Source organism: Chroicocephalus ridibundus, chromosome 2 (genome assembly GCF_963924245.1).
Source record: "Chroicocephalus ridibundus chromosome 2, bChrRid1.1, whole genome shotgun sequence".
NCBI classification, from domain to species: Eukaryota; Metazoa; Chordata; class Aves; order Charadriiformes; family Laridae; genus Chroicocephalus; species Chroicocephalus ridibundus.
Genome location: NC_086285.1, coordinates 118,691,438 through 118,707,576, shown reverse-complemented (window position 1 = coordinate 118,707,576; position 16,139 = coordinate 118,691,438). Strand labels below are relative to the sequence as shown.

Sequence of the window (16,139 nt, the reverse complement as noted above, 5' to 3'; positions counted from 1 at the left end):
CACAAGCGGTTGCCTTTTGTAGTTAAGTATTCCGCAAAACTCCCTTAAGCAGGTGTGTGCAGGCAGAATGGTGAACTGGGCTTTCTAGTCTGTGATGGAAGCAACCCCTGTGTGAAGGTAGATACTCTAATAGCATGAGAACATCACTCTGGCACAGGTCTCATAGAGGAAGATAAAAGCGGAGCATCTCGCTGCTATTCTTTATACCTTCTTAAAGGATAAGATTCAATTAGCAGTCAGGTACTGTTCCGGTAGTCCTAATGAGTTCAACATCTCGGTCCCATCTTGGCTGCATATATGACACTAAATATTGTTCTTGTGTTGTTTTCTCACGGTATACCAGTGACTGTAGAGCCTAGCATACGAGCCTTTCAACAGCGCAAGCTGTAAAGATGAGCTGTGAAAGGCAGTTTAACCTATATCAGCTGATTAGTGGAATAAGGTAATGATGGCAACACCACTGACTGAACAGATGTCTGCTCTCATAAGTAGCTAGTAGCTTTGCATAACAGGCAGCACAATTCATATAGATTAATCTGTTCATAGCATCTCATTGCTACTAAATCCAAACTAAATTATTAAGTTTCTCCCTCAGTACTGATGATCTGGCTCGGTACCTCAAAACTGATGGGTAGGGATTTGGGAGTTCTCTTGGTGGTGGGTCATGGGGCCAAATAAACTCCCATCTGCAGGGGAATGCAGGTATACAAAGTACAGTTGTAAGCTCACAGTGTTTGAGTGCCTGTGTATGGATTTCTTTCCATACTCTGAATTTGCCATTCAGACTTCTGTTGATGGCCATTCATCTCCATTACTGAGCAAATCCCATTGCTTAAAACAGTATTTTCAAGACTTCAAGATTATGCTCTTCTGTTAAAGAGTTCCTTCGCTGTCAGCTTCACTTATGCATTTCATTTAGCTTGTTAGCTAAAACTTTAGGTTCTGTATCATTTGTCCAATGAGTAACTGCACACAGATTCACTTTCCAGCTCCAATTGTAGGAATATTTCCATGTGAATGATCTTCCTAACTATGACTAATAGCTAGACAGTCATTCTTCTGCATCATTGCATGCTTCAAGCTTACAAAGTATATTTGAAATTGGAGGCTTGGCCTAAACAGCAAAGTCTTTGGGGACTAAACCAGTGAAGCAGACAGACCTTTCTTAGCCATTTTACTACACCTGTCACTCTACTGCTAATATTTGCTGTAAGCGTACAAACAAATCAGTGACTTTAACCTAGTGACTATTTGGGGGGAAAAAAACATGCAAGTAATTTTACACAGTGATTCAGCTTTTCTGTGTATCTTAAATTGTTTAAGATTCTGCTCATGCACATAACTGGCCTTGCTGCATAGGAAAGTTGTGCATTTGGATGGGTTTCCTGGTTCCCTTCCCAAGCAGTCTTTTCCTTCTCATCAATATCAAATGGAAACTGCAAGTTCTTAATGTGTTGAAAGTGCATTGCTATTTGTACCTGCTGTGTATGTGGGATGTTGACAAATGATACGGGGTAATGATAGGAGTATGTTTCTCTCATCTGAGACATTTGAGAGATGGCTAAAGAGAGATTGTGTGGGAGGGGGTGAAAATGAAGGATGAGCTTTGCTTTTTTTTTTTTTTTTACTCCATCCCTGATGGGTAGACCAGCAAGATGAGCTCTAACTATCCTCTTAGCTTTCGTCTGTATGATTCTCAGTGCTGCATCCTGTGTCCCCCTGAAACAGTATCACTCGACTTCAGAGAAAGTATTCCAGACTGCTAATACACTGACATACTTGACTTTGATCTTTCTCTAGACGCTGGTAGAACTGATTTACTGAGGAAAATTATAGCTGCCCCAGTAACAACAAATTGTGCTATGTTGCCTCAGACAAGTGGATAGACTCCTGTTTAAAGGAGAAGGTAGCTTCAGGGCTCGAAGCATTACTAGAAGGACTAGTACTGTTTTGTTTTCTAGTAGAACTGAAAAGCAGGCACAAACAAGAATATTGTCTAACCACCTCTGGAGAAGGCATTTTTATCCAGTGTCTGTGGGAGATTGCAGGTGACTGATCTGATCTGTTCTGAAACATGATGGAAAGGGCTTGCTTAGTCTTTCTCGCAAATTCTTTGAGAATGAATTTTCTCTGTCTCCCTTTGCTGATTGAGCAAAAGGTGGGGGAAAACTCTTCTCTGTATTGCTAGGACTTGAGCAGTCTGTCCTGTTCTAGGCTTCCGTCTCAGTCTTGAATATTACAAGATCTGTCACTGTTAGAGGCTTTTTGTTGCTTACCCAGTGTTCTCACTGAGTGGCTTCTCATCTTACAGTAGTTGAAGAGCTCCCTGCATCTGTTTTGGCTATGAGTCTGTGTCGTGCAGTCAAGCTGCCTGTCCAATGCAGCAGAGTGTAAACATGTTGTGCGACCAAGCAAAGCCTCTGCTTGTATAGGGAAGCAAACTATATGAGGCCAGTAATGTTCTTTGCATTAACTGACTTTAGAAATATAGGTTCTGCAAGATCTGGTAAACCTAGCTTGTCAGGCTAAGATGCTAAACTGGAGACACTAAATTTGGGCAACCTTTTATTTTACTCTTGTTTGTAGCAGCAATAAATTGTGTGTTACAGCACAGTTTTTTGAGGCTGCTTTTAAAATCACTTGACACCTCTTAAAAGCAGAATATTTAAATGGGACATTAAAATTGGGTTTTGCCTGTACTGAGCTATGCTGGGTCTAGTTGTTGTAACAGCATTTAAAAAAAAAAAAAGGGGGGGGGGGCAAAAGACTTCAGACTGGGATTCTATCAGTGTGAAAAGGTTGGTAAAGACATCACTTGATAACTGTATTCATGGAGAGACCTGGTAAGTAGCAATATCACTTGCGCAAAGGCCTCGGGCTCCTTGTCTATTAAAGCTGTAAAAAGAGTGATGCTAAGAGGTTTTGTTTTTTCCCTGTTCTTTGGAAGATGTAAATGTACTTTTTCTTGTAGTTCAAAAGCAATGGTACAATGAGAACTAGCTAGTTGTGTTTTACAGTTGCATGTTAACTTCTTTATATTGTACTACAGTGCTTAAAGATAAGCTCAAATCTACAAAAATGAGTATCTGACTCCCCTTCAAGTCAAGGTTGGAGGGGGTCAGGTATCTGAGTTCAAGATCTGATTGTATCAGGTATCTGAGTTCAAGATCTGATTGTATCAGGGACTGATACAATATCTGGGGACCCCCACGTGAAGATGGATTCTGTTCTCCAGGGTTGGCAGTCAAAATAAGTCTCAGAAATACTTGGGCTAAAAGGCTTTTATTATTATTATTATTGCCTCTGGAAACCTTAAGGGGTAAAGGTGAAAACTTTACAAGGAAAAAGTAAATGTTTACTGGTTATGCTTGTAGCAAAGTTTGCCTTGTTTGTGGCATACAGTTCCAACTGTCAAGGCACACTTAGAAGCGAGAAAACCAAGAAGTAAGAAAACATGGGTATTTTGTCACTTAACTGCTTTGTTTGTATGAGGAATTTTAATGCCTCTTAGTGGCATGACTGGGTGCTTGACAGTTGAAAACAGCTTGCATATTAAATGGGTCCCATATAGGAAATAATTGTCTTTCTCATACTGGTGTTAATGTTAAATAAGGGAGAAAAGTGCCATAATATTATGCCATATCTTATAGCAGCATAAGAGATTGCAAAATTGGTTCTTTCATATTTTCATTAGAGATGAGCACTGAAGCAGAACAGCAGCTTCTCCATGATGCTAGAAATGGAAATGCTGAAGAAGTTAAACAGCTGTTGGATACCATGAACAAAGGAGAAATAGACTTTGATATCAACTGTAAAGGTTAGTAGCCTTCCTCAAATGTCTGTAATCTCACTGTTGTAGCCACAGGTAATGAAACTGTTACTGATAGTATAACCTTGCTTTCTTTGAAGTGCTCAATAGAGTAATAAAAACTGCTTATACAACTGCTTTTACCCTGCGACTCTTAAGGCTGCACTTGTATGGGGAAGAGATCGTACAAGCAGAGTAGAGAACTGTAACATACAGAAAACCTCAAGAGTAATTCACAGAAGCTAGAAATGTCAACAAGACAAAGAATCAGTACCTCTTCTTGCCTCTGTGCTCATGCTAATGTTGGAGCTCTATAATGTTCAACAAAACAGGCCATGGTGCCAGAGGAAAGGCTGCAGAGAAGACTGGGTAGTTCTTGTGCTCTGTTAGATGTGATTTTTTTTTTTTTAGGCCCATGTTTCATTATCATGTAGTAGGAGCAGCTACATCTCTTGCCACTTGCAGGAATGGTTGGGACAAATGTATACTTGTTACTATTAGCAGTATACTAGGTTACTTTGGAAAAGAAAGTAAAACTGCCAGTCACTTGTGTCTGTCTCTTTGGCCAACATTAAAGTTTTTTCATGTGCATAGCTGACATAGTTACGGCTAAGCAACTTGCTGAGCATTAAACCTTCAAACTGGGGCTGGATTTGCAACCTCGTTAGCAGTTGCAGATTGACCTATTTCTTTATTTGTTTAGTTAGTTTTCTATTTCTGCTTATTTATGGGAGTGTGTTTCTGGTTGCTTCAAAAAAAGTGGATGTGTATCCCACTCTTTCTACGTGGGCTGATATTTCTTTGTTCAGCACTTAACTGTTAAGCAGCACTGAGAAGATAATGCTGCAAAGGGAGGGGGGAGAGGGCAACTATGGTTCTTCTCAGCCTTGCCCTAAAGAGCAGGGAAGCCTGTTATCTATCCCTTTCCCAACTCTAGTTTTTAATGATCCTTTTGTTTGACTACTCAGCCATGTCTGTGTTTTCCCAATAGTTAATGTGCTCCCCTCCAAAAAACATGTTGTAAAACCCAAACCCTTGATACTTCATCTTCAGGGAGCTAGTTCATAATTTAAAGGGGAACTAGACAGAGCTTAATGGAGTTGAAGTCCTCCACCCTCACAGGCATATCCTTTGCAAATATTCATGATAATGTGAGCAGTGCCTAAACAGCTGGAATAAAAATACCTTAAGATTCATGCGGTAGTACCCATAAATAAATTGTTGAAGTCTCTTGTGCTTAGAGATTTCACAGCTTCTCAGATGTGCTCTTAAATATAACCTGAAGTCAAGAAAGCATAATGAAATGGCATAATCTGCAGTCCTGTATTATATCAAGGAAACTGGTCTCTGGTTGGCATTTGTGCTCGAAGTGGAGTGTTAGTATTGTGAAAGTTTGCAGCTAGGTAGAAGAGACTCAGGGAAAGGGAATGAAGGGAAAGATACATGGTGCTTGGCTGTTATTCTTCCAGTTCAGCAATACATGGCCAGCCAGCTAATACATGCTTGCATGCAAATGGGAGGTCTAGGAAACTAGAGGGAACATGCTGGTGATAGTTTAGGTTATACAAAATAATTCTGAATGTGGAATCTATACACAGTGAAATCTCTTTTCTCTGATTCCTCTAAATGTTAGAGGACACAGAAGTGTAACTAAAGTGTTCTCTGGGGGAACTGTTCCGGTTGTGTGAAACTTCAGAGTTAAATCTCTATTCTTCCACAGTCGCTCTTTAAAGTCTGACCATTTCAGTCACTCTGCTCCCATAGAGTACTCCATTGGAAATAGTCTAAGACAAATTCAGGCCAGCCAGCTTCTGCAGTCTTTCTGCCTCCTCACTATGTCTTTCTGCATCCTCACTGTCTTGCTACAAATCTTGATCTGTTAGGTACTACCAGATAGTAATTGCACAACCACATGACGATTAACTAAAATAAAGGCTGTAGAGTGTAACTGACTTTTTGCAACCCTCAATCTTCCTTCTCTTCCCTACAGCCTCTTCTTCTGTCATTATCTTCTGGATAATAAGATATCCCTAGAGAGTCAGGGTATGGGGGATGTCTTCAGTGCTGCAACTGTTCCTTCAGGACTTGCATCTGATGTGGCAATGACATTTGGCTTAGAATAAAGTACTTTCGGAGCATGTGGGAGGCTGTACTGGAGGTAGTGTAAACTTCCCCCAGAGCATGCCTTGGGAGACATAAGTCTGACACATTAATGTGCCTGGGTTTCAAAGCCTACCTCCAACATCTTGTAAAACCTGTCTTGTCTTTCCAACGGTGAGCTTATATCCGAGGCTGTGCTCTAGATTCACAAGTGTGAAGTCTGACAAGAGTGATCCCAAACATCCTGATTTCAGCCAAAGTGAAGGAAGAGAAAATAAATCCAGGCTTCTCCTCCTTGTTCTGTTGGGACTGGATTCTAGCCAGTCAGCACTTACAGATAAGTGAAACTTGCTCGATTAGAATCCAGGTCACTGGTTTCGAAAGAAGATATCTATATTAAAACAGCACTAAACCTAGGTTTCATCCAAAACGATCATATTTTCTACGTCTATGTTGTCTTATTCTCCTTAAGTACAAGAAAACAGAATATCTAGACTTTGCAAAGTAAGAAAAGTGTAAAATAAGGTCAATGGTCAACAGTGTGTTATGCCAAAATATACATTTGAATGACTGCGCAGTAGCCTGGCAGACCACAACCTGGAGATGACTGCCTAGTTTGTCTCCACTCTCTAAATGAATGGTTAACACTTGAGACTTATCGCTAACTGGCATCAAAGCAAGTAACTGGGTGGGAGAGCTAGGGGAATTTGTTTTGGTTTTGTGTTTATTCTGCTTTCCTATCCTTGTATTCTCCCCAGTGTAACAATGTCCTGGTTTAAAATAATAATTAGGAAAATAAAGGCATGAACGCTTGCGATCACTTTAAGAGAAGTAAGAAACACTTCAAGAGCTTGAGAAGTAACTGGTCAGCTAACATCAGAAATGCAAACGTTCACAGTGGATGCAAAACAAGGCACTTTATTCAGTAAGAATTACAAATCTGTCTGGGTTCCTGATTTTCTTTTTTTATGACCAAATTCTTTGGCAGCAGCACTGTCTTGTCAGTCCTGTAACTAATGACTGTCTTAGGCTAATTGTATGAATTCAGTGCAACTCGGACCTCTTTTGTGTTTTTTTAAAAGAACCTTCTTACCTACTAGACTGAGGGATGAATGATGTCCATTTAGTATGTTATCCAGCATATGTAGCCCCAGAAGTAGTGATCCACACAGTATTTATCTTCTGTGGTACTTGAGCCCATCAGTCACACAGGGCAAGAACTCTGTTGTAGGCCAGACTGGGATGAGGGGAAGATACTAAATCTGGGGTTGGAACAAAAGCAGGAGTTCAGAAGAAAGAGAACCAAGTAACAAAAGAAATAGCCAACAGAGGGCAGAAATGTCAGTTGGAAACAATTATAAGAAATGGAAAAATATTTCATCTGTGAACCACATTCTAGTGTTAATTTGTAATATGAGAGCAGAAAGAACGATGAACTTGCAAGACCAGGACTCCCCTTTTACCTTGTGCTAGTGGCTTGTCCCCTCAGGGCAAACTTATGTTATGCATGTTCCAGACCTCAGTGCTTTAGGGTAACTGAAAAGGGAAAACTTAATGGTGTCATAACTTCAAAATGATTTCTAAGTCTCACTTTCATTTTGCTTTCAAATACAAAATGATAGCTTTTAGGTGGCACCTGGAATGCTGTGGGTCTGTCGCTTAGTAAAAACAAATGACAAATCAGCTTTGCTTACTACAATTGAGTGTTACAACTGGAAACTAGCATCAGTTGTTAAATTAGTAATCTCTAATACTTTTAATATCTTGCTTTTAAAGAAGTGATTGTAGGACAGTTCTTGACTCTAATTCATACTGCCAATCCTCCAGGACGTGCTTTACATGCTCTTTAAAGTACAAATAATAGTTTCCTTTGCATGGTCACTTCTGTGCCTGCTTCCTACTTATGCTTGTCATGCCTGCAGAGGCTTACAGCTGTAGACGATACATGAGTTCTGCAGTGCAGAAAGGTTTCAAATCATGATACTTAGTAAGGCTATCTTTATTAAAATTGAGTACAAGCACAAGACAGCAAAAAGCCCTAACAGTAGGCCATCCCACCTGTTTTGGTTTGAATCATCTGTTTGGACAGATGCACTGTCCTACCTTTCATTTGTGTGCAGGATATAAAATCGGATAAACAAAACTGTTTTTTTGATAAACCAGAGGAATAATGTACTTGCATGTGCTATTTTCACAGTGAATGAAAGTAACTGAAGCTTCTTGCTCCTATTGAAGAACAAGGTGTTACTTGAAAGCTGAAGTTTTATTCTCTATCAGACTACGTGACTTTCTTCTTTCAGAAAGATTTTGTAGATTTGAATCTAACAGTCTCATGCTGCATCCCAGTTCAGTAATTTAGATGATGTTAATAATATTGATGCTTCCAGCTGCCTTGCTCCTCTGTTACTGTGAAGAATTGTCATCCATGCCAAGCTCCAAGCATGTGACAAGACCTTTTTTGTACTGTGTGATCAAAACTTAATTTCCCTGTTTTGTCTTTTAGGCAGAAGTAAATCTAATATGGGTTGGACACCTCTTCACCTTGCATGCTACTTTGGACATGCTGTTGTGGTAGATGATTTGCTGAAGGTATATTTCTATTTGCCTCCATGTATAAGAAAATTCTTTGTTATGCTAGAAGCAGTTAGTATTTATTTAGTTTTTGCAGTAGAAAAAAGACGGCTTTGTAGAGAGGTGGAGACACTCCTACAATTTATCTGCATGTAACATAGAGGTAACTAAGCTGATTGCTAAAACTAAGGAATTAAATAGTTGTGTTATTAAGATCAGCCCAGTTTACAAGGACCCGAAATAGTGACACTGGAAGTCCATACAGTAGTATACAGCTGTTGCTCTGAACAGTGCTTACAGCTATCAGTACTTAGCTAACTTTCCTATGATGTGTGTGTGTTTGTCTATGTAACCTGCTGAACATAGGAATTAAAGACGTATAGTATCTAGCTATGCACTTGTGAAAGCTTCGTCCCTTTTCAAACTCCATGGATATCTGCATATAGTACGCCAGCATCTGATACTAGTGATGCAAATGTTTCAAGGGCCTTATCTAGCTTACTGTAGTACATAAAGTATATAATTGAGGCAGTTTTACTTACTGAGTTGCAGGAAAGGCTAAAGGCTTTCAAATGCGAAAAACCCCAAACTGTGTTCTCTAACTGGATGTTGTCCATAGATGTCCAGAATTCTGTGCAAAGTAACTTATTTGCCTTCCTTTCCAGGCACAGGCTAATGTAGTTTGACTCCATTATTTCAAAGATGTTAAAAGAAATAATGAACTGTGTGATGAACTTTGAAATTATGAATCTCTGTGGTAAAAGCTGACCTATTTGTATCTTCTTAGCCACATCTGCACTGCATTTGCAGTTGTTTCTGGCTGAGTTTATTTTTTTTACCCTCAGCTCTCAGGGTAGCTTCAACCAACCTTAACTGTATTATACCCTATTCCTGTTTGAAAGGTTTTGCTGTAGGTGGCAGGAACATGCTAAACAGCCTCACATACTCAGATAGCTAATCTGAAATTGAATTTCATTCAGAATAAAGGGTACCAGCCATAATTGTGACCAAAGCAGGAAATAAAGTTGAGATTTCTTTGAGACATTCTTCTCTAGCCTACATACCTGCTCAGGTGATAATGCTGCTCTCGATCCAAGAGGGCTACTTAAAACAAAAGGTAAAGTTTTGTCACTTAATGCATTTATCAACATTTCTGGAGTTGGAAGATTATGTGTAACTTTGTGCTTTCTTCTCTGTTGGTAGGGCTCTTGAAAGGGTATTCTTTTAAAGAACAAGTGGAATAGTAAAGGAGGCTGTGCACCTCTGAAAGCAAGCCATATATAGGTATCTCTGTGTTTTTCTGCCTAGATTTTGCACTCAAAGAGCAAGTAAAGGAGGTATTATCAGAAACAGAGCTCTGGAACTAGAGTCAGGTTCCATCAGTTAACTTTAGGCAGGCAGCCGTGATCTGGCTAAATTATGTGATCTAAACATATGTGATAAAGTTATATATGTCCTGCCCTCTTTCTGGCTCTTTAAGAGGTTAGGTGAAGTGGTGTAGAAGAAATGCTTTAAAAATGGGTATGATTTCTTGGTTTCCTGGAAAAATGTCTGTGCAAGCAGTCTTCCTCTCAGAAGAGGTATGGGATGGAGACAGTGTGTTACAAGAGGAAGGGAGATTCAAGACAAAGATTGTAGAAGAGAAAAGGGAGGAGAAGAAACGTTAAATTTTAGATGGTACCATCTTAATGCTGACATGGAATCCTTCACTCTAGTGAAAGAGCAGCAATAGGTTTCTAGAGAGAATGTCACTTGTTAAATCAGGAGCACCAGGAGGGTGGCAAGAAATGAGACAGATGCCTGGAAAAAATACAGGAGCCTTTTCCTTTTTGAAGCAGTTCATAGATGGCTGGTTATGAATCTTACGTATGTACTTTATCTTTGTTTCCAGGATGGCTGTGTTAGAGTTCTGATCTGATTTGCCATGAGGCCTATATTAGTGTCGTGTCCTGTCCTCCCCCTTCCCTCAGTCAATGGAATAGCTATGTAGCTCTTGTTGGAAGGACATTCAGGTGTCTTTTGGTCTTGTTGTTTAGGCTGGTGCAGATGTGAATGTGCTGAATGACATGGGGGACACTCCACTCCATCGTGCAGCTTTCACAGGACGTAAGGTAAAGTATGTTTGCTTTTTTTAAGCCTCAATCATAGGACTATTAAGGAAACACTAACAATAAGATCACTTTAAAGAGATGCTTCTATAATGTCTAAAAATGACTTATTGTCTGTTTTGGTACAGTGCATTCAAAAGAAGTAGGCATGTTGCCTAGCTGGTATAACTCCATCCAAAACAAAAACATGGTACAAATATCTTTTCTTGAAAAGAGGAGAAGACTGGTCCATGGTTTTCCTTGCTATACTTTGTCATATCTATTTTTTAGCTTTTTATTAGTGAAAATTTTGTTAGCAGACAGAAAGAAATAGTCGTTGTCTTCCACTGTAGCACTGTGCATCAGTTGTGTAAGTAACGATGCTCCTCCTGTTCTGCTTCTGCTCTGTGTCAGGGAAAATGCTGAAGCATTTTCCATCTCTTACTGCAGGTGCTAATTACCATGTGGAAACCAGTGTAAAATCTCCCATCTGCTGCCAAAATACAACAGATTAATTTGTGCTTCTGCCTGGTGTATTTGACACAGTAAAAGGAGTAGGGATTGTTCCTTCTAACTGTGTATTTACATAGAGAGAAAACATACTGTTTTAATCTTAGTGGCTTCTGTAGGAGAGGGAAAAAACCCCTTATAAATTAGGACACACTGGTCCATTTGGTGTCTGGAAGTGCCGTTTCTTCATAGAAAACTAGAAGTAAAGAGTTTTTTATAGGCCTGTAATGTGAGACTAGTTTGATTGTTCCCCAAATGCCAAACTAGCAGTATCTCTGTGGATAACCTCTTGGCCCTTCTGCAGGAGTGACTACTTAGTCTCTTACCAAAAGAGCCAGTTGTACTGTTTTTATCTGTCAAGTTCAGTATTGATACCAGGTACACCAGCTTTTGTATCAGAGTGTGTCTCTTTGGGTATAACTAATCTCCTGTTAGTTCCTTTGTCCTGACTGACAAGAGAGAAGGCTGCAGTTAGTCCCACTCTTCAATCTCTCTAAAACATCCCTTCCTGTTTTTGCAAGTCAGCAGTGGTGAGAAGCCATTACATGGCTCATCTTACAGGATGTCAATAGCTGGAAAGCCTGTTTGCAGCCTTGCCATAATGGAGATAGATAAGCAGTGTTTTTTTCAAACTGTTTTCCAGGAGGTGGTGATGTTACTCTTGCAGCATAATGCTGATACTTCTATTGTTAATGGGAGTGGAGAGACCGCAAAAGAAGTTACTCATGATAAAGACATAAGGAATATGTTGGAAGGTAACTTTAATAGGTCAAAGCCTGTTTGGGTTTTTTTTTCCAACACTTGTACATTCTAAAAGCTGATTTTTCTCCTGCAAGTTACAGAAGCTCAATTGAATTTTCTCTTTAAATTTGGTCGTTAGAAAGAAAAAAGTTATAGTTTTTGGTTCTTGTCTGCAGTACTGACAGTTGGGTTTTGGCTTTTTTTTCACAATATGTCTGCAAGTGACTTGGTGACCCAGTTTTTGATCAAGTTTAGGACTTGCTATTGCAGTCTTGGAGGTTATGTCAAAAGGACAAAAAAAAAAAGGAAAAGCCCTTCCCCTCACCTCCTCCATTACCTCACAAGTGTTGAAAGAGAGGGAGATGGTGTCCAAATAGTTACATAGGCTGACTGCTTATAGCTTTGGAGAGTTCAAGAACTTTGTTGCTTCCTGGTATTATTATGTGATACCACTTAATACTGCTGAAGCTGTGTCTAATAACACAGACTGTACATGTGCAAAGTGATCTCTCTTCTGATTCTACATGCAAGTGCACAGATAAGTCCTTTTCTCTGATTATCTGCTGGATTGTTAGAGAATAATAAAATTCTGTAGGAAGAGTAGAAGAGAGACTGAAAAGAACAAAGGGAAGATCTGATGGGGGTGTCATGTAGTTCCCCTGTTTTACTAGGGAGTTTACTAGTGGGTTCTAAGTGTTTAAAACAAAAAACAAACAAAAAACCCAAAACCCAAACAAACATATATATGTGTATACACACTCACACATCTAATCAAATATTACGTGGTTTTGAACATATTTTTTGCTCTGATGCAGACTTCTCTGAATAAATATTCCATTTATACCTGTCCCAAATAAACAATACTGGAAACTTGTGTTTCTCTAGGCTTGCTTTGATAGTTTCTCGAATGCTGTAGTTTATATAAACTTGATACTTTGAGACAGACCTTAAATTTGGTTTTGTTTTTTTTTTTTAATAGCAGTGGAAAGGACACAAGAACGAAAACTGGAAGAAGAACTCTTAGGAGCAGCAAGAGAGGGGGAAACAGGGAAACTGACTGCCTTGGTAAGAATTAAAGTGCTTGTGATACTTTTGTGTCAAGTGGTTCAAGCCATAATGCTAATGTAACATGTTCTGGATTTAGCACTGGCCTGTGCTAACTTTCAGACTGTGCCTGGGAGTCTTCTGCAGAGAGCAGTAGATTTTGGCAGTACAATCAAACAGGGCTGTTCTAGCAACATAAATGAGTGAACTGCAATGCTGGGGAGCTCTCTCCGGCACTCTGCAATTGAGCAGGATAAATGTTTCCATGTTGTGCAGTAGAGGTGGAAGGGGTATAGCAAGCAAAAACACTGAGAAGTTCCTTACTGTAGTTCAACATCTTGCTTGATTGTTGTAGTCTTTGCCCTTGTAATACTTCCTACGTCCTGTCTTTGTTGCTAGATCTACACTGAAGCATCCTAGTTAGGAACAGCTAACTTTCAAAAGAATGTGGCATCTGGAGAGGGAGGAAGACTGATAAGTAAGCAAAACTTTGTGGTTTTTTTCCCAGTTGAACAAGCCCAAACCACCTGATATCAACTGTACAGATCAGATGGGGAACACACCATTGCATTGTGCCGCATACCGTGCCCATAAGCACTGTGCATTAAAACTTCTAAAAAATGGAGCAGATCCTAAAATAAGAAACAAAAATGGTGAGTACCAAATGAAAGTACATAAAGTGTTAAGAGGAGACAGAAATTTAACAGCTGCTATAAGCTATGTTGCTTACCAATGTTCAGGAAAAATCGTACAGTGCTCTACAAGCTTTGTATCACTAATAAAGGAAACCCAACACTGACTAAATTGCAAGAGACTTAGGAGCTGTAGCAAAATACTTATTGTATATGCTTTTATTTTCCAAATTTACTCATTTCTAGAAAATTTGCCTGCTGCCTGTCTTAACCATGAAATGTGCCTGGCCTTTGTTTTCTTGATGTTAAACACTGAACACAGGTAACAAAAAAGTGATAAGATTGAAGATGTGGCCAAGCCAAAGTGACCCTTCAGAAGAAGGCTTCTAATAAAAGCAAATCCAGGAAAATTTTATGCAGATATTATGCAAACTGTGTACTTGTAATCTGAATAAAGATGCCTCTATCTTGATATTTGTGAATGTTCTGAACTGTTATATATAGCTGAAGAGCTAAGAGCAAAGGACTCTCTGTGGCTAGTAGAACTGTAAAGGACAGTTCAGTGCATTAAAGTTCAGAGCCTTTTTAGTCTTCTGCTCCTGAGGAGCTTATGTTTCCCCAATTCCAAGAAAATATAGATGCTTGTGGGACCAAACTTTGACAGGTAAACACAGTGTCAGAGTAGTTATTTTTGAGTTAAGTACATTTAGGTTTATTTGCATCAAATTCTCATGCCTCATCTTGGTTACTAAACAGATCAGACACCCCTTGATCTAGCCCAAGGTGCAGAAATGAAACTGCTACTGGGAGGTAAAACTGGAAAGGTAGGAACTCTTGTATCAATTTAAAATGCTAAGGCGGCCTAGTCGAAGCTATTCCTACTAGAGCTTTAATTTCTATGCAGGTTATCAATAAACCCCTGAGACGATACGAAGGTCTCCTATGGAAGGTATGTCTTAGTTCCTTTTTAAAAATACCTTGTAAGATCTCAAAGTATGTCAGTACATCCTTTTCTGTACTTAAGTGAAAGCTGATGAATGAGTGAACTCTTCAATAATACATTTGTTAAATGACTTGATTTTAGTATATTTGGTAAATTATAGATGGGCTGGCTGGAGCAGTTACTGGATTCATGGCACTCCGATCTTAACCTCTGTCCCTAAAATCTCTCTTCGTTTCTTGGTAATTTTTGTTAGAAAGCTTCACTGTAGTAAGATTTTGTTCATCGTCTGTGTGGCAGGCAAAATGGTTTTTCATGTTTTTTTTTTTTTTCCCTTTCCTGAATAGTGGTCTTAATTTTTATTAGTCTGACTAATATTTTGCCACAAGTTCACCACCTTCTGGAAATTTTAAAACTTGAGGGAAGATGTCAGTCAAATGGTTGTTTAAAGCTTGTTTTGCTCTGATAGTCAAGTGAATCTTTTTTTCCCTTGTTAAAAAAGGTTTTCTCAGTCTTCTGCATGAATGCTTTTATTTTTGTGTTCCTTGATGAAATCTTTGAAGTTTTCTTCAGTGTAAATTTTCCTATGTATTCATTCACAATTGTAATATAAAGAACTGTTTTTTAAACCTGAACTACATACGAAGGTGTGTGAAAGGTAAAATGTTGTAGTTGGGTATCTCAGTGTGTTTTGTTTCTCATTTGATTTTTATAAAGTAGAATTCTGTGGTGATCAACAACCCTTGTAACATGAAAAAATGCAGTGTTTTATTATTTCAGTTCTTACTGAATAGCAGGCTCAACAAAACTTTTGTCTTCAGGTATTTCCAAAAAACAGAATAGCAGTGCAATTGTAAAATATTCTCAGGTTGCTGTGATCACCAAGATATGTAAAACCTAAAATGTTTTCCTAATGACTGCCAGTTTTATGTAATAGTCTTCAAGCTATCAAATTTACTGGGAATAGTGACTCTTCAGCTGTTAACCTTACCTGGCCTTTTTTGTTTGGCTGTATTTTTTTAAATTATTTTTTTAGAGCTCACGATTTTTTGGTTGGAAACTCTACTGGATAGTCCTAGAACATGGAGTCCTTTCCTGGTATCGGAGACAGTAAGTTCTGTGTTTAAATTTCTGAAAAGCGATTTAAATAATTCCTGTCTTCACTTCATTTAATCTCTTTTTCTTTCATAAGAGCTGATGCATTGAATAATGATCATCGTCAGGGATGCAAGCATCTAACACAAGCTGTCTGCACGGTAGGAAGTGAAATGACTTGTGACTGCTGTTGGTTTTGTGTTGTTTTTTTATGTGACGGTGTTGCATACTTAGACAACGAAAACTTCAGCTAGGTTGGTAAGCATGTCTTTGTTATAAAAAAGATGAAAAGCTTGTGCTGTTGCAAGAAACACTGTTTTTTGTCAAGCAAAATATTATATGTAAAGTGGCCATAATGCTCCTTCACTTCTTTCCAAAGTCTTGAAGACCTAAACAAACATAAGGCTTCCTAAAAGCATGCCTCTTCAGTTTGCAAAGCAGCTGTTTGGAGCATGTGATGCAGAGTAGCGGAGCTGTAGTTCCTCCTGGAGCTGTCACTGGCTGCTTCTGACTGATTGTGTAACTTAAGTGGATCTCAGTTGGAGGTTCTGAATTCTGAAGGTGGCTTTTGGAAAAGTTCCGTAGATCCGAAGATCTTTTGGAAGGGATGA

General features: G+C 39.0%; 1 protein-coding gene across 2 annotated transcripts in view; it reads left to right on the top strand.

The window, feature by feature from the left end:
• Nucleotides 1-16,139, top strand: part of OSBPL1A (oxysterol binding protein like 1A) — a 73,379-nt gene that overhangs the window by 2,441 nt on the left and 54,799 nt on the right. For both annotated transcript variants that reach the window (XM_063326727.1, XM_063326728.1), the window contains exons 3-12: nucleotides 3,695-3,817; nucleotides 8,412-8,497; nucleotides 10,516-10,590; nucleotides 11,720-11,831; nucleotides 12,797-12,882; nucleotides 13,370-13,514; nucleotides 14,250-14,317; nucleotides 14,398-14,442; nucleotides 15,470-15,543; nucleotides 15,626-15,689. In XM_063326727.1, coding sequence (XP_063182797.1) covers nucleotides 3,697-3,817; nucleotides 8,412-8,497; nucleotides 10,516-10,590; nucleotides 11,720-11,831; nucleotides 12,797-12,882; nucleotides 13,370-13,514; nucleotides 14,250-14,317; nucleotides 14,398-14,442; nucleotides 15,470-15,543; nucleotides 15,626-15,689 — 876 coding nt within the window. In that variant the 5' untranslated portion in view covers nucleotides 3,695-3,696. The remainder of the gene's footprint in view (nucleotides 1-3,694; nucleotides 3,818-8,411; nucleotides 8,498-10,515; nucleotides 10,591-11,719; nucleotides 11,832-12,796; nucleotides 12,883-13,369; nucleotides 13,515-14,249; nucleotides 14,318-14,397; nucleotides 14,443-15,469; nucleotides 15,544-15,625; nucleotides 15,690-16,139) is intronic.